This window comes from Armigeres subalbatus, chromosome 3 (assembly GCF_024139115.2).
Source record: "Armigeres subalbatus isolate Guangzhou_Male chromosome 3, GZ_Asu_2, whole genome shotgun sequence".
Lineage (NCBI taxonomy): Eukaryota > Metazoa > Arthropoda > Insecta > Diptera > Culicidae > Armigeres > Armigeres subalbatus.
This window is the reverse complement of record NC_085141.1, coordinates 249,164,181-249,187,490: the sequence shown is the minus strand read 5'-3', so window position 1 is coordinate 249,187,490 and position 23,310 is coordinate 249,164,181. Positions and strand designations below refer to the sequence as shown.

The 23,310-nt window shown below is 42.7% G+C and overlaps 2 protein-coding genes and 1 long non-coding RNA gene across 3 annotated transcripts; 2 read left to right on the top strand and 1 right to left on the bottom strand.

Annotated features, from left to right (window-relative positions):
- The first annotated feature begins 433 nt into the window (after positions 1-433).
- On the top strand, positions 434-1,421 carry LOC134227876 (uncharacterized). Its single transcript, XR_009983782.1, has 3 exons — positions 434-1,177; positions 1,237-1,305; positions 1,361-1,421. It is a non-coding gene; the product is annotated as an uncharacterized LOC134227876 (long non-coding RNA).
- Positions 1,422-4,475: 3,054 nt separating this feature from the next.
- On the top strand, positions 4,476-18,087 carry LOC134222394 (uncharacterized). Its single transcript, XM_062701546.1, has 5 exons — positions 4,476-5,014; positions 5,086-8,003; positions 8,063-8,131; positions 8,188-8,258; positions 17,899-18,087. Exons 1-2 carry the CDS (start codon positions 4,476-4,478, stop codon positions 7,718-7,720), a joined length of 3,174 nt encoding a protein of 1,057 aa, XP_062557530.1. The 3' UTR covers positions 7,721-8,003; positions 8,063-8,131; positions 8,188-8,258; positions 17,899-18,087.
- A 1,036-nt stretch (positions 18,088-19,123) lies between these two features.
- On the bottom strand, positions 19,124-21,899 carry LOC134227872 (proton-coupled zinc antiporter SLC30A9, mitochondrial). Its single transcript, XM_062709564.1, has 7 exons — positions 21,754-21,899; positions 20,744-21,657; positions 20,559-20,685; positions 20,092-20,498; positions 19,701-20,029; positions 19,448-19,636; positions 19,124-19,383 (listed from the first exon to the last, which is right to left on the bottom strand). The coding sequence occupies exons 2-7, from the start codon at positions 21,531-21,533 to the stop codon at positions 19,339-19,341; spliced, it is 1,887 nt and encodes a 628-aa protein (XP_062565548.1). The 5' UTR covers positions 21,534-21,657; positions 21,754-21,899; the 3' UTR covers positions 19,124-19,338.
- Between the last annotated feature and the right edge of the window lie 1,411 nt (positions 21,900-23,310).

The following is a 23,310-nucleotide window of genomic DNA, read 5'->3' as shown; positions in this document are numbered from 1 at the left end:
ATAAAGTAGTCAAATTAAACAAAGATTTTTCAAACCATTGTGTACCTCTGGATAATTATAATATTTTCAGTTTTTCGGAAAACCAGACCAATAATAGAACACAACAACTTGCGGAAGAATTAAACCTATCTCATATCGAAACAAAAGCTAAAAACAGATTGATGAACCTTTGCGATAAATACAGTAACTTGTTCGCCTTAAAAACAGATACTTTAACATGTAATAATTTTTACAAGCAACGAATACATTTAAATGGCCCAGCTCCTGTTTACATAAAAATTACAGGACTCCAGAGGCACACGTAAGTGAAATTAATTCTCAAATTAACAAAATGTTAAATGATGGTATAATACAACCTTCAATATCACCGTACAATTTCCCAATACTTCTAGTTCCGAAGAAGTCGGAATCAGGAGATAAAAATGGCGTTTAGTTGTCGATTTCAGGCAATTAAACAAGAAAATTATCGCCGATAAATTTCCTCTCCCAAGAATCGACGAAATTTTGGATAATCTGGGAAGAGCAAAGTATTTTTCAACCCTGGATCTAGCTTCAGGTTTCCATCAAATAGAACTCGAAGAAGACTCAAGGAAATTCACTGCCTTCTCCACATCTTCAGGTCATTTTGAATTTAAAAGGTTACCGTTTGGTTTGAATATATCACCAAACAGTTTTCAGAGAATGATGACCATTGCTCTAAGCGGTCTTCCTCCACAATGTGCATTTTTGTACATTGATGATATAATAGTAGTTGGATGCTCAATAAATCATCATCTAACGAATCTAGAAAATGTTTTCGAACATTTAGCTAAGTACAACTTGAAATTGAATCCTTCGAAGTGTCAATTTTTCTGCGCTGATGTCACTTATTTAGGGCATCATATTAGCAGACTAGGCATACAACCGGATAAATCAAAGTATAGTTGTTGGCTAGCGTATAGCTGCCAGCGCGCATCTTTCTTCTCAGCAACCTTATTCACTCATGAGGACCGACGTGACAGGTAACATCAACGGCTGTACGGATGGGTAAGAACACAAACAGAAGAAAGGAAAACAAATCACTAAATTGAATTGAAGACAGCGTGTGAATTTCTTATCCTAAATCAATTATAAATAATACTTAACTACCCTATAACTATTAGTGCTACAATCAATCTATTTACAAGCTTAGTACTAGGTAATGATAATGAAATTATGAAAACATGAATTCCTTAACATAATGAACTTAAATCCTAGATTCTTTCCACCAAGTAGCAGAAACCAACCTAACCCTAATCTACTTATGCTGTAAAGTGCACAATCACGGTATGAAACATAAGTGAATTCCTTGAACAAATCCAAATTCTATTCTAATTAGTAGACACGACAGACAGATTTCGACAAGACAGACTACGACTGACAAACTACGAACGATCATAAAGGGACTAAACGTAAGTTGACTATGTCCAAACATGCGATTCATAGAATTATTTATTTGCATAAGATTAACAAAAACTGATATGGAACATACAAACATATAGATAAATACTACACTAAAAATGATTACATTAACACAATTTTTGTACAATCAGGAAAATCCCATCAGGAAAATTATAATAGACCGTAAAACAGCACCAAATTCCTGTGTTTTAATACGGCGATTATAATTGCGGAATTAACCCCTTCAGTCCCGTTGGTACGAAACCAACATATTATAATTTTCGTTTATCGGTCTGTCAACGAAAATGTCGCGTCTCGAGGTGCCGGTTAAGGAAAAGGTTTCAAAGAAGCCAAAAGGTGGAAAGTCGAAGACGAGCGTAGAAGAAATTGTGAGTGGTGAAGTAGTGGTAGTGGTCACGGATGATCCAGAAAAGGCGTTAGAAGAACGTACAGTGGTTGGTCGAACCTGTAAATCCTGTAAGGGTCTGGATAATGAGGAGATGGTGCAATGCGACAAGTGTGATAAATGGCATCATTTTAGCTGCGTTGGAGTCACAGAGGAAGTAGAGGACCATAGTTGGAGTTGTCCAAAATGCGTATCTGCAGCATGGGTCCGACGAGAGGGTTCAACTTCCAGCAAAAATCTTCAACCAGTTGGTGAACCGAAGAGCAGTAAAGCAGCACCACATCCGAAGCAACCGAAGGAGTTAAACGCCGTGGATAAGATCAACCCACAAGCAACAGGAGCCGAGCATGGTGGCAAGGATCGCGACGACAAGAGATCTGAAAACAATCTGTCGCAAACGTCATCTCGTAGGACTGCCCGCAAGTTGCTGGAACTACAAATGCAGAAGTTAGAGGAAGAGCAAAGTCTGGCGAAAGAGTTTCTGGAGCGAAAGTACGCCCTCCTGGAAGAAATGGCCAGTGAAAAGGGTTCCACGTCTAGTTGCAGTATGAGCCGTGTACACGAATGGCTGCATGACAACATTGGTCAACAAGAACGCGCCTCAATTCATCCCGACACATTCAATCCGTCCCAGCATTCTACGCAAAATCATTATCAAGCGACGGTTGTTCAACCAAGAATAACAACAAACCATCATCGTTCGGTGCGGCAGGATCATCAGACCGTTGACGCAGGGCGGACGTTTTCCTTGAGAGATGTCTCCAGTGTGGTTATTCGACCGAATATTCCTTCGGCATTCAGTCATAGCAATCGACGCATCAACGAAGAAGTACGAGCATCGATGCAAGCACAGCATTATTACGCACGAGCGCCGGGTAATGAGGGGCACAGATCCCAACACCGTACGGTAGGAGAAACTGAGGCGGAGAGCTACGCAATACCTCCAGTTGAGCAGTCAGGAGGAAATCAAAGATTCTTTTCCGGCGAAATTGTGTCGCTCACGAAAACTCAGCTGGCGGCTCGCCAAGCTATATCAAAGGATCTTCCTAACTTTTCCGGAAAGCCAGAAGAGTGGCCTATATTCTTCGCATCTTACACTAATACAACTGCCATGTGTGGTTTTACGGATGCAGAAAATGCGGTAAGGCTACAAAAGTGCTTATCAGGAAAAGCCTACGATGCCGTCAAAAGCCGTTTGATGCATCCTTCAAACGTGGGAGGAGTCATTTCGACACTTCGTATGCGGTTTGGGCAGCCGGAAGCTATCGTCCATTCGTTAATAACCAAAATAACGATGTTGCCAGCCTTGAGAGAAGATAGACTCGAAACTATAATGGATTTCGCAGTTGAAGTCCAAAATTTCTGCGCTACAGTGGACGCATGCCAGCTGGAAGAGCATATGTATAACGTGTCGTTATTACATCAGCTGGTTAGTAGACTGCCTCCGACAATCAAGCTAGATTGGGCCAAATATCGTCAGACGCTTCCTAGAGTAAATCTAGCCACCTTTGGAAACTGGATTTATTCACTGGCTGAGGCTGCCAGCACGGTGACAATCCCAGGCATTCAAGAGCCGAAGTGTGTAAGAAACGAAACGCGTCCTGCTAGGAAAGGTACTGGATTCCACAATGCACATCTAGAATCACCTTCATTCGATCGCGTACTGCGACCGGAAGGCTATCGCAAAGCGACGGCCGTTGACTGCCCGGTATGTAAGCAAAGTTGCAAGTCTGTTGAAAAGTGCAAGCAGTTTCTAGAACTATCGCGAGATTCTCGGTGGGCTGTTATCCGCGACTTCAATCTCTGTCGGCGCTGTTTGGGAAAGCATAATGGCGGTTGTAAGGCCAAGGCTTGTGGGAAGGACGGCTGTACCAGAAAACATCATGAACTTCTGCACAACGAGAAAAGGATAGAGAAGGAGACTGTTTCTAACCCAAGTGATCCTAAGCCAGGCACCAGTTCCTCAAGACATGATTGTAACATTCATCGGTCCAGTTCAAGCGCTGTACTATTTCGCTACTTGCCGGTGACAATCCAGACATTTGCCTTCTTAGATGAGAGATCAAAGCTTAGTCTGATGGATCAGGATCTTGCGGACGAGCTCGACTTAGACGGAGTAGAAACGCCATTATTTCTTCGGTGGACTGGTGGCACTGAACGCTGCGAAGAAAGGTCCCGTATCACGACAATCACAATTGCAGGAACCCACGATGGAGCGAAGAGATTCAAGCTGGATGGAGTACGCACGGTGAAGGAGCTACAACTGCCAAAACAATCTTTGAACGTGGGCAGAATGAAGCAACAGAACTCATACTTACGCGGTTTACCTATTGATTCATATAAAGATGCTTGTCTCAGAGTTGTGATAGGTCTACAACACGCACACGTAAGTCTGGTCCTGGAGAGTCGAGAAGGGAAGCAAGATCAGCCAATAGCCACCAAAACACGTTTGGGATGGACCATTTGTGGCGGAAGCTGTTGGGAAAACGTTCCTAGTATGGTACATTATTCGTTCCATGTTGGCTCACGTGACGATCGTTCCGATGAGGACTTGCATCGAGCAATGAAAGAGTACTTTTCCATCGACAGTCTTGGAGTGATGAAGTCAAGCGAAACCCTACTTTCTTCCAATGATCAGTGAGCTTGTAGAATGCTTGATTCTCAAACTAAGTTCTTAGGAGACCGGTATGAAACGGGATTGCTCTGGCGATACGATGACATCCGCCTGCCAGATAGCCGACCGATGGCATTCCGCCGTTTTCAGTTGTTAGAAAAGCGGATGCGCAAAGACCCGATGCTGGGCCAAGCCCTAGATGAGATGATGAAAGATTACCTGGCTAAAGGATACATCCGAAGGCTCGCAACAGGAGAAGAAGCAGACCTATTGACACACCGAACCTGGTATTTGCCCGTATTTCCCGTTTTCAACCCGAACAAGCCGGGAAAAGTGCGAATCGTGTGGGATGCAGCAGCCACTATCTTTGGAATATCCCTGAATTCCGCGCTCCTAAAAGGCCCGGATCAACTGTGCTCACTTTTCTCCATTCTTCTACAATTTCAGGAACATCGTATCGGTTTATGCGGCAATATTCGGGAAATGTTCCACCAGGTGCGAATACGGGAACAGGACCGACCGTGTCAAAGATTTTTTTGGAGAGATGAAGACGGAGAAATAGCTACGTTCGAGATGTGCGTCATGACATTTGGCGCTTGCTGTTCGCCGAGCAGCGCACTGTATGTAAAAACCGTAACGCGGAAAGGTTCATCGGCAGCCATCCTGGAGCGGTGGACATCATCATCAAACGGCATTACGTAGACGATATGTTGATAAGCGTGGAGTCGGAAGCAGAAGCCATTCAGTTAGCAGAAGATGTTAAATTCGTACATTCAAAAGGCGGTTTTGAAATCCGCAACTGGGTAAGCAACGCCCCTGTTGTGCTATCGGCTTTGGGAGAAGGTGATATCAAAACGAAAAACCTAGACCTGTCTGCAGAAGCTTCAACGGAGAAAGTTCTAGGCATGTGGTGGTGTACGGAAACCGATAAGTTCACCTTTAAAGTAGGCTGGACGCGCTACGATGAAGCACTGTTATCTGGAGAGCGTAGACCGACAAAACGAGAGATACTGCGTGTGCTAATGTCTATCTTCGATCCCCTCGGATTAATCGCACACTTTCTCATTTTCTTGAAGATACTTCTACAAGAGGTGTGGCGTTCTGGTGTTCAATGGGATGACGAAATCGGTGATCTTCTGTTTGTGAAATGGCAAACTTGGCTACGCGTGTTACCTGAGGTTGAAAATGTTCAAATACCACGATGCTACTGTAGTCAGATGATCCATGGAGAACAAATAGAGCTACATACGTTTGTCGACGCCAGCGAAAACGGCTTCGCAGCCGTATCGTTCCTGCGCTTCTGTGGCGGCGCGCAAGTGAGATGCCTTCTTGTTGCAGCGAAAACACGCGTCGCACCGCTGAAGTTTTTGTCTATCCCTCGACTTGAGCTGCAAGCTGCTATTCTTGGTGCACGATTGGCGCAGACTATAATCGACTCTTTGTCCATTCGAATCACGAGACGTCTATTCTGGACCGACTCTCGGGATGTGTTGTGTTGGATCAATTCAGACCACCGACGATTCACACAGTTTGTTGCACATCGAGTCAGCGAGCTTCTAGACTCCACCGAACCATGCGAATGGCGCTGGGTTCCAACAAAGGAAAACGTAGCGGATGACGCCACAAAGTGGCAGACAAGGCCAGATCTATGCTCTAACAGCAGGTGGTTCAATGGCCCGATATTTCTTGAACGGACTGAATCCGACTGGCCACAACAAATAGCCTCAAGTAAATCAACGCCGGAAGAGCTCCGATCCCATCTGATTGCACATATCTCGACGCCGTCTCCATCGTTACGCTATGAGGATTACTCCAATTGGAAAAGATTAGTCGTTGTAGTTGGACTACTATTTCGTTTCTTGGCAAACTGTCGCCGAAAAAGGCAAAATCAACCAATTCGGACAGGTCCTCTGCACATGGAAGAGCTACAAAACGCAGAGCAAAGTATTATACGAGAAACACAACAGCAAAAGTATCCGCAGGAAATTGCCGCTATAGAACAACACAAGCGTGTAGCAAGAAGCAGCCCAATTTTCAAATCAACGCCGTTTTTAGACGGCAACAAAGTTCTACGGATGCGCGGCCGGACGTCGAACTGTGTTTTCATCAGCGAAGAAGCGAAAAACCCGATAATTCTTCCCCGTGACCACCACGTTACTACATTGATCATATCCCACTATCACACTAAATACCACCACCTCAACCAAGAAACCGTAGTAAACGAATTACGTCAGAAGTACTCCATCCCACGAGTTCGCGTTTGCTGTGCCAACGTTAGGAGAAACTGCCAACGTTGCAAAAATGAGCGAGCCACGCCCTCGCCTCCAATAATGGCGGATCTGCCTGGTGCAAGGTTAGCGGCATTCTGTAGACCATTCACTCATGTGGGGATTGATTACTTTGGACCAATGGAAGTAGCTGTCGGACGCAGAGTTGAGAAACGATGGGGAATGTTGGCCACTTGTATGGCCACTAGAGCAGTACACATTGAAGTAGCTCACTCACTCAACACGCAATCCTGTGTGATGGTCATACGCAACCTAATTGCTCGACGTGGTTTACCGCGGTTCATTTATTGCGATCGTGGTACCAATTTCGTAGGGGCTAACGGAGAATTAAAGCGTGCTATGGAAGAACTAGATGATGAAGCTCTTATGAACGAATTCACCAGCACCGAGACTACTTGGTCGTTTAATCCACCTTTGGCTCCACACATGGGTGGGAGCTGGGAGCGTTTAATTCGTAGCGTGAAGAATTCGTTGAGGTCATTGAAACTACCGCATCGACCATCAGACGAAGTTTTGCGCAATGCCTTGATCGAAATCGAGAATACGCTGAACTCCAGGCCACTTACGCACATTCCGATAGAGGCCGCTTCAGCTCCAGCTTTGACCCCTAACCACATTCTCCTTGGAAGCTCCAATGGAGTGAAACCGCTAACTACGCTCGAGAATTCTAATTCCATCGTACGTCAATGCTGGCGTTCTTCACAAATTATCGCCAACCAGTTTTGGAAGCGTTGGCTACTAGAATATTTGCCTGAGATAACAAGAAGGACGAAGTGGTACTCCGACAGTATGCGGCCGGTGAAAGTTGGGGACATAGTCATCATTGTTGATCAGAAGTTTCCTCGCAATTGCTGGCCAAAAGGGAGGATCATAGCAGTTCGCCCCAGCCAAGACGGAGAGGTTCGATCAGCAACAGTTCGTACAACTGCTGGAGTGTATGAGCGGCCGGTGGTCAAGCTTGCTGTACTGGACGTCGATCGCGAAGAGAAGTAGCCGGCTAGGAGTCGGCGTACTCGGGGGGAGTGTTGGCTAGCGTATAGCTGCCAGCGCGCATCTTTCTTCTCAGCAACCTTATTCACTCATGAGGACCGACGTGACAGGTAACATCAACGGCTGTACGGATGGGTAAGAACACAAACAGAAGAAAGGAAAACAAATCACTAAATTGAATTGAAGACAGCGTGTGAATTTCTTATCCTAAATCAATTATAAATAATACTTAACTACCCTATAACTATTAGTGCTACAATCAATCTATTTACAAGCTTAGTACTAGGTAATGATAATGAAATTATGAAAACATGAATTCCTTAACATAATGAACTTAAATCCTAGATTCTTTCCACCAAGTAGCAGAAACCAACCTAACCCTAATCTACTTATGCTGTAAAGTGCACAATCACGGTATGAAACATAAGTGAATTCCCTTGAACAAATCCAAATTCTATTCTAATTAGTAGACACGACAGACAGATTTCGACAAGACAGACTACGACTGACAAACTACGAACGATCATAAAGGGGACTAAACGTAAGTTGACTATGTCCAAACATACGATTCATAAAATTATTTATTTGCATAAGATTAACAAAAACTGATGTGGAACATACAAACATATAGATAAATACTACACTAAAAATGATTACATTAACACAATTTTTGTACAAATTACCCCTCCCCATCAGGAAAATTATAATAGACCGTAAAACAGCACCAAATTCCTGTGTTTTAATACGGCGATTATAATTGCGGAATTAACCCCTTCAGTCCCGTTGGTACGAAACCAACAATAGTGCAATTTCAAATTTTCCTATTCCTAAAAATGCAGACGAAGTTAGAAGATTCGTTGCATTTTGCAATTACTACCGACGGTTTATACTGTATTTTGCAGAATTAGCCAGTCCACTTAATGCATTATTGAAGAAAAATGTTAAGTTCGTGTGGACTGACGCTTGTCAACACGCCTTTGAAAACATGAAAATGAAACTCCTATCGCCTCAAATTCTTAAATTTCCCGATTTTTCTAAACCATTCATCTTAAGCACCGATGCTTCTAGATTAGCTTGTGGAGCAGTATTATCTCAAGATGAAGATAACATAGAAATGCCAATAGCATACGCCAGTAAAGCGTTCTCGAAATGCGAAACAAACAAATCAACTATCGAACAAGAGTTAATTGCCATACATTGGGCTATAACTCACTTTCGACCTTATTTATACGGCAGACGGTTCACAGTGAAAACTGATCACCGTCCGTTGGTGTATTTATTTTCGATGAAGAATCCATCGTCCAAACTTACACATATGCGATTAGATTTAGAAGAATTCTGTTTTGAAATAGAATACGTTAAGGGTAAAAACAACGTGGGCCCAGACGCTCTTTCTCGTATTAGTATCTACTCAGAACAACTTCAATGTTTGTCAATATTAACAGTCCAGACGAGATCCGCTACACAGAAACTAAATAATCAACGCAACGCAACAATTATCTCTGATTCATATAATACAAAGACTGATCACCTAAGTATTTATGAATCAGTAAGCAATTGGATGCATTCAACATTCCGAAAATTATTTTAATATTGTACATAATAAAATCGATTTGCAAATATTTACGAAAAAACCGAAAAAAGGAATTTCTCACGCAGCATTATTCTTTACTAACCGTAAAAATGATTTTGTAAACCGCCCGCAGGGAATAAAAGAAAAGGGCCCAAAAATCAAATATTAAAATTCTAGCTATGAAACGAGACGATAAAATATTCACGTTAATACCTCCAGCGGTATTTAAGCAAGCGTGTAATGAAAAATTAAAAGATTTAAAAATCATAATATATGTACCGGTACAAGTAGTTAAGGATTATGATATGATACAAAAATTGATATCTGAAAACCACGACTCGCCTACGGGAGGTCACGTTGGTACAAATAGATTACTTAAAAGACTAAGGTCAAAATACTATTGGCCTAATATGAAAAATACAATTATTAGTTATATAAAAACTGTTTTAAGTGCATTCAAAATAAGCATACTCTTAAAACCAATGAAATTTTCGTGAAAACTACAACACCAGCTAAGTGTTTTGATGTCATCTCAATTGATACAATAGGACCTTTCACCAGGTCATCAAAGGGAACAGATACGCTTTAACTATCCAATGCGATCTGTCGAAATTTATCATAGTAACCCCTATACCGGACAAACAAGCAAAAACTCTAGCAAAAGCCTTAGTAGAAAACTGTTTACTCATATTTGGGTGCCCATCTGAAATAAGATCAGATTTGGGTACCGAATATAAAAACGAAATTTTTGATAACATATGCCATTTGCTAAAAATTCAACAAAAATTTTCAACCTCTTACCACCCTCAAACCATAGGAAGCCTGAACGCAATCATCGTTGTCTTAATGAGTATCTTAGACACTTCATTAATGAACAACATGACGATTGGGATTCTTGGTTAATGTTCTATTCCTTTAGTTATAACACAACTCCACACTCCGAGCATTTATTTACGCCATTTGAGCTAATTTTTGGAAAACAAGCCAAATTACCAAGTCAATTTATAAATAACGTAACAATTGAACCCGTATACAATTATGAATCATATCTAGCTGAGTTAAAATTTAAATTACAAACAGTCTGTCAGAAAGCAAATCAACTTTTGGACAAATCAAAATTAAAAAGGATTCAAATTCAACAACAAAAAGCGAACCCGCTTAGGATAGGAAATAACAACAAAGTTTGGCTCAGGAAAGAAAACAGAAGAAAACTCGATCCCGTTTATTGCGGTCCATACGAAATATTATCGGAAGAACACCCAAACATTATAATAAAACATCTTTTAACAGAAGAAATTCTCAAAGTTCATAAAAATAGATTAATTGTAGCTCAAAAACGTTAAGTGTCAGAATTACATTTATGAACGAATAATCTTACCTTGTAATATCATTCTTTTCTGAGGGGGAAGGTGTAAGCGAAGCCCTATAAACAAACAGTGAATTGCTCACTGTAGAACCATTGCACAATAAATCCATTCTCACTCTTCAACTCAATCCTCAAATTACATTCGCATCATATGCTTGCCATGCACTCCTCAAGTGCAGGTCATTAAATCATTAAATCATTGCACCCTGCCGAGTACATTGTACCCAGCAGAACCGAGCAAACAGAGGATCAAATTACAGACCTCCACTGTTGTCATCGAACTGCGCCTTATGCAGATGTTGCATCTTTTTTACAGCAATTACAACTTATTTACCGATCGCCGCTGATTGGTTAAATCGATGCTTAGCACCTCCTCCACTCAGGAACTATTATGTATTAGTATTTGGATACATTTGTAACGAGACTAGCTGTAAACTGAATATGAAATAAACCGACACTCTTGTCTTGAATCTAAAACGGTACGGACCTTATCAATGCCAATGTCCGAACAACACACGCAATGGGAACTCCCAATTTCTCAAGTTTGCCAAGTAGAATACGATGATCCACTTGGTCAAAAGCAGCTTTAAGATCTAAGTATACCGCATCCACTTGCCGCCCATTGTCAAGAGCCTCAATACAAGTTGTTGTGAATTCTGTCAAGTTAGTCGCGACCGATCTATTAGGAAAAAATCCATGCTGGTCCGTAGAGATGTACTGCCTGCAGCAGGCGAAGAGCGTGTCGTTCATTATTATTTCAAAAACTTTCGAACAAGCGGAGAGGGTGGTTATTCCACGATAGTTGCTCACGTCGCATTTGTTTCCTTTCTTATGAACTGGAAAAAGGTATGACGACTTCCAGCGCATGGGAAACGTTCTGGTTCGAAGGGAAAGATTGAAGATTTTTGCTAATGGTTTAATAAGAGCGCTCGAACACCGGCGCAGCAAAGCAGCCGGTATCCCGTCCGGTCCAGCGCAGAACGAAAATTTCAGTTTCCGGATCGCTCGGCACACATCTTCATCACTGATGGGAAAGATGCCTAAGTCCAGTACATCTCGAGGAGTGTCACGAGAAGCCTCGATGACAAGAGATAGCGGAGCTGAGAAATCGTTGAAGGAGGTCTTAAACTGTTCAGCAAAGAGCTCGCATTTGTCAGCTGGAGTGTCAGCAGAAACACCATTCAGTTGCATTGACGTAGGAAGACCATCTTCATTCCGTTTGGACCTAACAAATGTCCAGAATTGCTTGGGATTTAGACGCAGATTTCGTTGTGTGCGACTGATGAATCGGGAATACAAAAACTGATTATAACTTCTGTATACACTGCTGGCACTATTGAACTGTTGCTTGTTGTAAGTGGAACGATAATTGCAGCATCTCTGAAGTGCAGAGGATTGGGGACGTTTAAGTATTCGTAATCTGTGATTGGACCACGCGGGCTTTCGTGCAGCTCCAACAATCGGAACATGGATAGCAAATGCACGAAAGATACTGTCGGTGAAAAAGTCCACAGCACCGTCGACGTTATCAAATGAATTGATGCAATTCCAATCCATTGCAAGTAGCATTTCATTCAATGCAGAGTAATCTGCTTTTCGGAAATTATAACTGCTCGAATCATGTCCAGACTCAAAGGTAATTGGCGGTGCATACGACAACTCCAAGGTAAGCGGAGGATGGTTGACATCAACAGGTGTCAGCGGTTCAAGACCAGGGTGTATTGCACAACTAGGCAGCACGGCATCGTTTGCCAGAACGAGATCAAGTACGCGACCATTTGAATTAACGATTGAGTTGATCTGGGTCAATCCATGAAAGTTGAATCCGTCCAACAATGCGCAACTGGATTCTGATAGACGAGAACGTATCAAGTCAGCAGTCGGGTGAGAACTCTCGGCCGAACACCAACAAATCGCAGATTGATTGTAATCACCGAGCAGCAGGGCCTTGTCGTTTGCCCTGAGTGTAGGATTAACCGTTTCGATAGATTCTAGATGGCGTTGAATATCAACAAGATTGTTCATACGATCAGGCAAGTACACAACCCCAATGCTAATAATGACTCCAGGCATATTGACTCGAACCCATAATTGTTCGAGGGTATCACTAACGATAGCAGAATCAGAATCTGGCGTGGTGGACCTCTTTTCCCGAGCAACTCGTGGGATCAAAATGGAAAACCAAGTCAATTCTTCAATTAGTGGTAGTAGTGTAGGCGACAACCCCTTCGCAAGAGGTGGGTTGTTCAGGTCTCCGCTTAGGAGGCCAGAGGCAATAGTCGGCAGTGCGCAGCGCCAGCGTGGGTCACTTAACCTTCATCTCGGATAAAAAAACGCCGGTAGAGGTTATTGACGGCCCATGACTTGTGGAGGCGATGAACCGCAAACGCGATGGGCTTTCGGCCTTCGAGGTGGCGACGGAACAGCTGGACGCCATCATCGACTTTGCGTCATCGAAGCATAATATCAGTAAGGACCTCAAGAGGAGCTTGCTGAAACTTGCCAGCGAAGACGGTGATGCCAAAGTCTACCCAGACTGAGGCTCAAGTATTCGCGGGCACGTCGGGGGTGACTGCTCCAACGGAGCAGACACAAAAACGGAGAAGACAGTCTCCAGGGTATGAGCTCCCTGGGGGCCGCTCCAAAACGCGGAGGGTTACTACCCCGAACAAGGGTAGTGGGGCTGGGAAGCTGAACCCCGGCCACGTACCTCCAAAACCGGGGGAGGAAGGACCTGGAAAGGTTCGTCCACCCAGGAAAGACGGTGGTAAGGGGTTACGACAGGCTGAGAGCTCCTAGCCGCACCCGGCCAGGGAAATAGAGGGGGATGACGCCTCCTGTACCCTTGTCAAGAAAAAGAGGAAACCGAATACGTCAATGGCCGAAAAGAAGGCCCAGGCGAATGAAGGTAGCAAGAAGTCTAGGGTAGGCGCCAATCGCTCCAGGGGCGATGCCCTAGTCATCAAAACGGACGAGGCTAAGTACTCGGACGTCTTGAAGGCGATGAGGAGTGACGTCAAGCTCGGTGAACTCGGCGCCGACGTACGTCGAATAAGACGTACCTGGCTGGGCGAGATGATACTCGAGCTGAAGCGGGGCGTCTCGCAAAAGGGCGCCGCCTACAAGAAGTTGGCGGAGGAGGTCCTAGGCGAGACGATCAAGGTGAGGGCACTCATGACGGAGGTGAATCTAAGGGTTAAAGACCTGGACGAGATCACCGAAGTCGAAGAGCTCATCACGGCACTGCGGCGACAGTGTGAAGTGGAGACGCCCACCGCAGCCGTTCGGCCACGGAAAGGTCCGGCAGGGACGCAGGTAGCATTGATTCGGCTATCTGCAGCGGACGCCTCCAAGGTAGTCAAGTTAGGGAGCGTCAAGGTGGGATGGTCGGTAAGCCCTGTGGGCATATACGAGCAACCCGAAGTTTGCTTCAAGTGCCTGGAACCGGGGCACAAGCAATGGAACTGCAAAGGCCCTGACAGAAGCAACCTCTGCCGATGCTGCGGATTGGAGGGACTAAGGCACAATGCTGCACGAACCCTCCCAATTGTTTGATTTGTTCCAGCAAAGTTGTGAATAGCAAGCACTCCATGGGGGGTTCGATGTGCCCGGCGTTTAAGCGTGCTGCAAAATCACAGTGCAGGTAACGCAGCTGGCTTGCTCGGCCTCGCCCGAGTGTTTGGTGGGCGCAGGTTTAGAGGAAACGGCGGAACACGTGTTGTTCGTGTGTTCACGTTTTCGCGCAATGCGTGACCACATGCTTGCCACATGTGGTCTGGACACTACCCCGGACAACCTAGTGGAGGAACTTTCGGCGAAATTCCAGGAGGAACTTCCGGAGGAATTTCTGGAGGAACTTCCGGAGGAATTTCTGGAGGAACTTCCGGAGGAATTTCTGGAGGAACTTCCGGAGGAATTTCTGGAGGAACTTCCGGAGGAATTCCTGGAGGAACTTCCGGAGAAACTCCTGGAGGAACTTCCGGAGGAATTCCTGGAGGAACTTTCGGAGGAACTTCCAGAGGAATTCCTGGAGGAACTTCCGGAGGAATTCCTGGAGGAACTTCCGGAGGAATTCCTGGAGGAACTTCCGGAGGAATTCCTGGAGGAACTTCCGGAGGAATTCCTGGAGGAACTTCCTGAGGAATTTATGGAGGAACTTCTGAAAGAATTCCTAAAGGAACTTCCTGAGGATTCCTAGAGGAACTTCCTGAGGAACTTCCGGAGGAATTCCTGGAGGAACTTCCGGAGGAATTCCTGGAGGAACTTCCGGAGGAATTCCTGGAGGAACTTCCGGAGGAATTCCTGGAGGAACTTCCGGAGGAATTCCTGGAGGAACTTCCGGAGGAATTCCTGGAGGAACTTCCGGAGGAATTCCTGGAGGAACTTCCGGAGGAATTCCTGGAGGAACTTCCGGAGGAATTCCTGGAGGAACTTCCGGAGGAATTCCTGGAGGAACTTCCGGAGGAATTCCTGGAGGAACTTCCGGAGGAATTCCTGGAGGAACTTCCGGAGGAATTCCTGGAGGAACTTCCGGAGGAATTCCTGGAGGAACTTCCGGAGGAATTCCTGGAGGAACTTCCGGAGGAATTCCTGGAGGAACTTCTGGAGGAATTCCTGGAGGAACTTCTGGAGGAACTTCTGGAGGAACTTCCGGAGGAATTCCTGGAGGAACTTCCACAGGAACTTCCGAAGGAATTCCTGGAGGAACTTCGCGAGGAATCCCTGAAGGAACTTCAGGACGAATGAAATATTGGCACTGGCTTATTTTCTACCCGCCGCTGTCACATCCAGGCGCTATAGTATATGCGCAAAATAGCCAGCATGAGTTAACCGCCAGAAAATTGTATGGCGAAAGACATCTAACGCGGGTTTTCTCAAAATTAGGTACTTTTCATGAATGGTGTTCCAGAAACTTGATGACAGTTAGCATTGCTAAATGCAGTATCATCTCGTTTCATCGAAAGATCAAACCATTTGTCTTTGACTATACCATCGCAGACCAGCCGTTGCAAAGAGTAACGCAAGTACGAGATTTGGGCGTTATGCTGGATAGTGGCCTCACATTTCGAGTCCACTACTCTGATGTAATTTCTAAAGCAAATAGACAGCTTGGATTTATATTCAAAATTTCTTCAGAATTCCATGATCCATTCTGCCTGCGATCACTGTATTGCTCGCTGGTACGATCCATTTTGGAGTCAAGTGTGGTTTCCTGGTGTCCATACCACGCCAACTGGATTGCTAGGATCGAATCAGTTCAGAAAAAATCTTACGATATGCTCTGCGCTTCCTCCCGTGGAATGATGCCACAAACCTGCCTCCATATGAAGAACGTTGCCAACTTCTTGGACTACAAACACTAGAACGACGACGATCCATCGCTCAAGCTGTATTTGTGGCAAACATTTTAAAAGGAGAAATTGACGGCCCATCTGTTCTAACTGAGATCAATATTTACGCTCCTACAAGAATTCTACGCCAGCGGAATTTCCTCCACCTTGAAACGCGAAACGTTGAGTATGGTCAGCATGATCCTATTAGATTTATGTGTAGTATTTTCAATGACGTTTTTGAACTATTTGATTTTAACTTAACCACGCGGACCTTTCAAGAACGACTCTCATTAAGATGATAACTATTTTCTAAGCATAATTGTTATTTCTTAAGGCGTTTTTATATGTTGTATGTTTTAGTTAGTTAGTATATTAAGCCAATTGTTCATTAAGACCACCAAAGTGTCAGATGAATGTATACAAATAAACAAATAAACAAATGAAAAACTATTTGGTACCGGTTATGAAGGATGGTGTCCGCTACTACGCCTACCAAATATTTTTTCGATTAAGGTGCTTAATTTTGAGAAATCGAACCTTGGATGCCTTTCGCCATACTGATTTCAGAAAGTTAACTCCTAGTGTACCGCTGTAAGCACGCTCAAAGCAGGCGATTCATTCCTGGAGAAACTTCTGAAGGAATTCCTGGAGGAATTCTTGGAGGAACTTCCGGAGGAACTTCCGAAGAAATTCCCGGAGGAACTACTGGAGGAATACCTGGAGGGACTTCCGTAGGAATTTGTCTTGTTTTTCTAATTTGTCCTATTTGTCTTATTTGCTTTATTTGTCTTATTTGTTTTGTTTTGGTTATTTGTTTTATTTGTCTTGTTTGTCTTATTTATTTTCAATTGTTTATCTGATCTCATTCCTATATTTGATTTCAATTTTTATATTTGGTATCCTCGTGTTCACAAATAGGAATACGCTTTTTTCTAGTGTCACGCTAGATACAAAATAGCGGTCTTTCTACCGCTGTCATCGCTCATTTCCTGCCGTGCGCCACAAGAAAATATGCTGTTGGCAGCTCTCCCGAAATGGTAACTTTTGTATGGAATTCAAAAAACTTGGTTGAAGTAAAAAGAGCTTCCTTCAAAATTTATTGCGGTGACATAGGTATACTTTTTATTACATCAAAATGATCGTTGGAAAAAATCAAAACTTTTGTCAGTTGGGTTTTGCGAAATTCGGTTCCTTTGTGCCTCAAATCATCGGAGAGAGGTACTGAGAAGCGAAAATTTCAGTTCTACAATAGTTCAGTATTTAGAGCTTAATTCAAATTTGGGAAATAGTACACAGAAAAAAGTAAAATTGTACCTTTAAAAATTATGCACTTTTAATCGAAAAAGTTGCAAATTTTCTCAAAATTAAAAGTGAAATAACAATAAAAGAAAGTTATGCATTTTATTCAAAAGTGTTTTTTTACTTCCTGAGTGTAATTTTAAAAGTTCATCTTTTCAATTTCAAAAACTGTTGAACTATTTAAAAAACTGTTCAACTGTCAACGAAAACAGTGAATCTATCAACATGCAAAATTCCGGATTTGTTTTTGCTTGTTGTTCCCGTCCTGCTCGTTCTTTTTTGTCAACAAATGGGCATGAGCAGGACAGGGTTAAACTTCGAGCTACTCCAAGCTCTCATTGGACAGCACTATTGCTTTTCGGCTGTATTCGATTGCCTTTGCCAACCAAAACCAGAAGTGCCATCAAGTTCACGCAAATGTGTCGTCGATATTAAAACGCTATCGTTTATTTCTGGGAACAAGAAGGTAGATATGTTCCTAATTAAAACGTAAAAAATGTGAAATGCAAAGCAGTGCCAGTGTTCACTTATTCTAATTAAAACAGCGTTGAAATAACGGAACACGTCACAATAAATACTTATGCGAGATTTTCTTTTTTTTGCCTTGCAGATAATTCGCATGAGTCGGAACTTCTGGCCGACAAGAAAGATGGCGCATTATCTCCACATGCTAACGACGTGCACTCCGATGAGTAACTGTATACTGTATACTGTATATATTACTCCGAAGCGGCCACCTTTGCATTTTAGACGCAGCTGTAACGTGTAGTACAAATTAATTCTGAAAATGCAATTAAACATTAAAAGCTATTTAATACGATTTTATTAGGTTTGAAAGAAACGATAGATGGTGGGTAGAGGAATTTTAAGAATGACAAATCTCTGAATTAAAATTTTACACATGCTGCTTCCACCAGTGTAATAATTTTGTATTGACATTTCTACAATTTTAATTTGAAAGTTCAAACTATTAAATTTAGAGTGGTAAGCAGCTTTTAACCCATGGTAGTTGCAAAAGTTTCCATACTTTTATTTTGAACATTACCAACTCTCTACGAAAAAGAACCAGCGCAACTTTTTATTTTAACCAATGTTCTTTCTGTGTAGGTCCATAAAATTTTGTAGGAACATTCCTTGATAAATTTCAAAGAGATTGTCAGTTGGGATTAGCGAAATTCGTTCCCAATACCGAGTTATAGACATTTAAGTACAAAAATAGCGCTCTACTGTGAGAGAGCTTCCCTCAGACCTTAATAACTCGACCGCGTTCCATGCAAATGGCTTGATTGTTTGTACATCACTAGATATCGACAGAAACTAACCATGTACTAAAAAACAAGTAGTTCGGTTGTAATGCGCTCTAGTAACGAACGTTGCTGACGGGAATAGGGGGTGCTGCCCAAATGGTTCTCTACCCTATCGCCAAACATCTTAATGACGAACATAAAGCACTTTGGCACAGTGGATTGGTATTGCCTGATTTTCTCAAAATTGCACGCGGCGAACCCTTCATGAAAGGTACCGCCGCGCTTTCTGCACCCCGTTTACTTGATTCTTATGGGTGAATAGAAGAAGGGGAATGTAAGGTTGAGATATATTCGAAATTGGATTGGATTGCCCTCTCTTGCACTCTCGATAAGACAGCACACAAGCGATCTAACAAACGGATATCTTGTTTGGCGGAATTAGGCCGCACATAGGGCTTGGGTATTCATCAGCTTATTTTCTTCAACGTTCCGTAAGCGGGGTCCTGTCAACGAACAGTTGCAACATTAAATGATTGCAAACAATAGAGGAATTATACCATTTTATAAACAATATACTTGGATTGCCACTTTGTGAGTACATTCAAATTTGATTTATTAGTTTGATTTTGTTATATTTTAGAATTACTTTTTTATTTTGTAACATTTCTTCCAAAACGTAAAAATAAATCTGCATCTTAATAAGACAGACTAAGCCAATTTGCTCTTCTTGTGTTTGTGTATTATACTCACTTTAAACCGATTCCGAGTTACTAGAATAGCGACGCAGCAAAAGCACAACAAATTTACAAGATTTCCAGATCACAGTGCCGTATTTCAGGGAACTTTTTCTGTTGAAAGAATGGCGTTGAGGGAAATTAACAAATCAAACTATTTATCCTTATAAAAACTTACCCGCAGTTTCATTTCAATACGATCGATTTCACCTCCCATCAAGTCCACAATATTTTCGCCGTGCTTGAGAAGGAATGCCTCCAGTTCATCAATTGTTTGGAACGTTTTAACTTCCTCCAGCAGCACGTTCAGATCCTGCTTGTCCAGATACACCCGCGTTAGCTCTCGACCATCGAAGTCCATCTCAGCCTGACGTTGAAAGATAAATAATGTCACAACTCGCGATCTCCATTACTTCCCAGCTTAAACTCACCTTATACCTAACCAGCGAATTGCCCATATCAATCCCCTTCACGTCATGAATCGCCCGGATCATGATGTCGCTTTCCAGTTCGGCGTTCATCCGGTCGAGATTGTCCTGTCGAATGGATCGACCAACCAAAGCGGCCACATTGGTATAGATAATGAAGGAAGCCACTCCGCCGAGCATGCAACCGACCAGCAGTGAGCCCACGGCGTCCGGAATTGGCGATCCGGTGTAGGAGGATACACCCATACAGGTGGCAGCGAGAGCCACACTGAGCACAGCCGCCGCATCTTCTGTTAGAACTACATTCACGCAAGGATCCTGTCCGCGTACCACTGCAAAAAATAGTGCCCATTAAATATCGACTGATAGATATGGATAATAAAAATTTTCTCACCATAATCTCTAAACGTCATTCCGAGTGCTTTCGCACCACTCCGGCAGCTATTGATGGCCACCACCAGTGTTGCCCCTTCAGAAACCAACGATCCACCAAGAATGAAGAACGCCCAGTACAGATCATCCAACGGGTGCGGATCGACCAAGCCCATTATCCCATGATAGAAGGAGAGGCCCGTCCCAACGCAGAAAATACCCACTCCGGAGATCAGTGACGATACGTACTTCATGTTGGCATAGCCGTACGGATGATCCGAGTCGGCAATCTGGGTGCTCTTGTGGATTCCATAAGCCAAGATAAGTTGGTTGATGGTGTCCGCTAGTGAGTGGATCGTTTCCGCAAACATACTATGCGATCCGGTGTACAACCAGGCACCAAATTTAAACAGACAGTTTGTGGCATTGCTGCAAGGGCAAATAATTGAATTCAAAAACAGGTTCCACTAAACATGATTTAAAAATTACATTGCAATAGCTGTCAGCACCACTTTTCCAGATTTTCCGAACAATCCTGGCTCAGAATCCACTACATTAGTGCGACTTCCGATTTCTCTTCGATAGTCACGTAACCTTCGCTTAACGGTAAAAATATCTGTAATTAAAAATCGTTAGCAAAGCATGATAAATCGAAGATTACTTGAAAAACTAACTCTGCTGGTGCCGCTTCTTCTCAATTTCACGCTTCAAGCACTCCTTCAGCAAATTCTCCCGCGAACCCCACACCTCGATTGCTTTCGCTTGCACGTCTTTGCGCCAATAGACCGTGATGGGCGGTTCCTGCTCGTATGGAGATCTCCGTTTGGTCTTTGGCAGTGCTTCCAAATCGGACGGTTTCAACAGGAAGTCGGACATTGCTCGCACCGGAGTGATGAAATTCCGCTCCAAGGACGAGCGCGAAAAATCCACCTGAATCCGCTTCTTTGCCAGCTGACGGTTCTTCTCCGCGAGCTGCTCTTTTAGATCGACTTCCGCTTTCTTCTGTTGCTCATCTTCTCCTTGGGTCGGATTCGCTTGTTGGAGGGCCTCTTTTGCTGCGGTTGCATCGGCTGCATTTTTCAGAATGTTAATCGGTTTCTCGATTACCACCTGCTGCAGCTTGGCATCCGATGTGGTAGTGGTCGTCACTAGCAAGGTTCCACTTTTAGTGTTTATCTCCAAGGTTTTCTCCTGAGTTGACTTCGCTGAGCTGGCATCATTTTTCTCCTCCTTAGGAGGTGTCGTGGATTGCGTACTGTACGATAGCCTTGGAATACTGAGTAACTTTTTTTCAGTTTTAGTTACAGTTACCATAAACTTATTCGAAATCCTAGAACTACTTAGAACGGATAGCTTCCGCAGGACGATGCTCGGGTGATTGAACTGGTGACATAATGCCAGGTACGGTACGAGATTCTGCCGGCTTCCTATCAGCTTGGCTGCATCCACAACGCGGAAAATCATCGTGCAGTAGAGCGCAGTGTATCTCAGAGCCACGACGGAATCGCGATTTGCTCTCTACCGTACCAAGCCGGAAGTGTCGGTAAAATCTGTTCACTTATCACGGAAAAATTTTGGTCGAATAATGCTGGAAACATCAATAATAAATATCAATATTATTGGCAAATCCTTACGTAATTTGAATGACTTCAGCACAGCAATTATATGTTTGATACATACTTACCTTTCACTCCATGATTCAACCCAAAAATCAATAGATTTACTCTTTTTTCGAAAAAATATAAGCAGAATAAATACTCCACGAATCCAAAAAGCAAAATTGTTGTTGACTTTTGCTTGTTTTGTTTTGCTCCACATATTTTGAACTTTTCACTAGTTTGACGTTTCTCTTCAGTCGATGTGTTGCTAAACTGCACAAAAAGGTCTGAAACTATTCAGTGCACGGTTAGATTAACCACACCAAAAATTAAATCTATTTCGATTAAACCTGAACGATACGTTAATACACACACCAATTTTATTTGGAAAAAATTAAATCAAAATTCAAAATTAAATCCAAATCGCACCCAAATCAAACCCAAATCCAATCCAAATCCAATTCAAATCCAATCCAAATCCTATTCCAATCGAAATCCAATTTAAATCCAAATCCATTTCAAATCAAAAGCAATTCTAATCTAAATCCAATGCAAACCAAATTCTTATCCAATCAAAATCCAATCCAAATTCAATCCAAATCTTATTCAAATCCTATATTAATACAAACCCGATTCAAACCAAATCCAATTCAAATCCAGTCCAAACCCAAACCAAATCCAATCCAAAACAAATCCAATCCAAATTCAATCCAAATCCAATCAAAATAAAATCAAATTCAAATCCAAACCCAATTCAAAGCCAATCCAAATCCAATCCAAATTCAAAACAAATCCAAATCAAATCCACATCCATTACAAATCCAATCCAAGTCCAATCCAAATCCAATCGAAATCCAATCAAAATACAATCCAAATCCAACCCAAATCCAATTCAAATCCAATCCAAATCCAAATCCAATCCAAATTCAATCTGAATCCGATCCAAATCCAAAACAAATTCAATCAAAATCCAATCCAAATCCAATCCAAATCCAATTCAATTCCAAATCCAATCCAAATCCAATCCAAATCCAATCCAAATTAAATCCAAATCCAATCCAAATCCAATCCAAATCCAATCCAAATCCAATCCAAATCCAATCCAAATCCAATCCAAATCCAATCCAAATCCAATCCAAATCCAATCCAAATCCAATCCAAATCCAATCCAAATCCAATCCAAATCCAATCCCAATCTAATCCAAATGCAATCCAAATCCAATTCGAATTCAACCGCAATCCAATCCAAATTCAATCCAAATTCTGTCCAAATCCAATCCAAATTCACTTCGAATCCAATCTAAATCGAAACCAAATCCAAATTCAATCCAAATTCAAACCAAATCCAATCCAAATTCAATCGAAATCTAATCCAATGCATTCCAAATCCAATTCAAATCCAGTCCAAACCCAATCCAAAACCAATAAAAATCCAATACAAACCCAACCCAAATCAAAATCCAATCCCATTCAGGTCCAAATAAAATCCAAACCAAATTTAATCCAATCCAAATTCCTATCCGAATTCAATCCAAATCCAACCCAATTCCAATCCAAATCCAATCCGAATCCAATTCAAATCCAATCCGAGTTCAATTCAAATCCAATTCGAATCCAATCTGAATCCAACCCAAATCCAATCC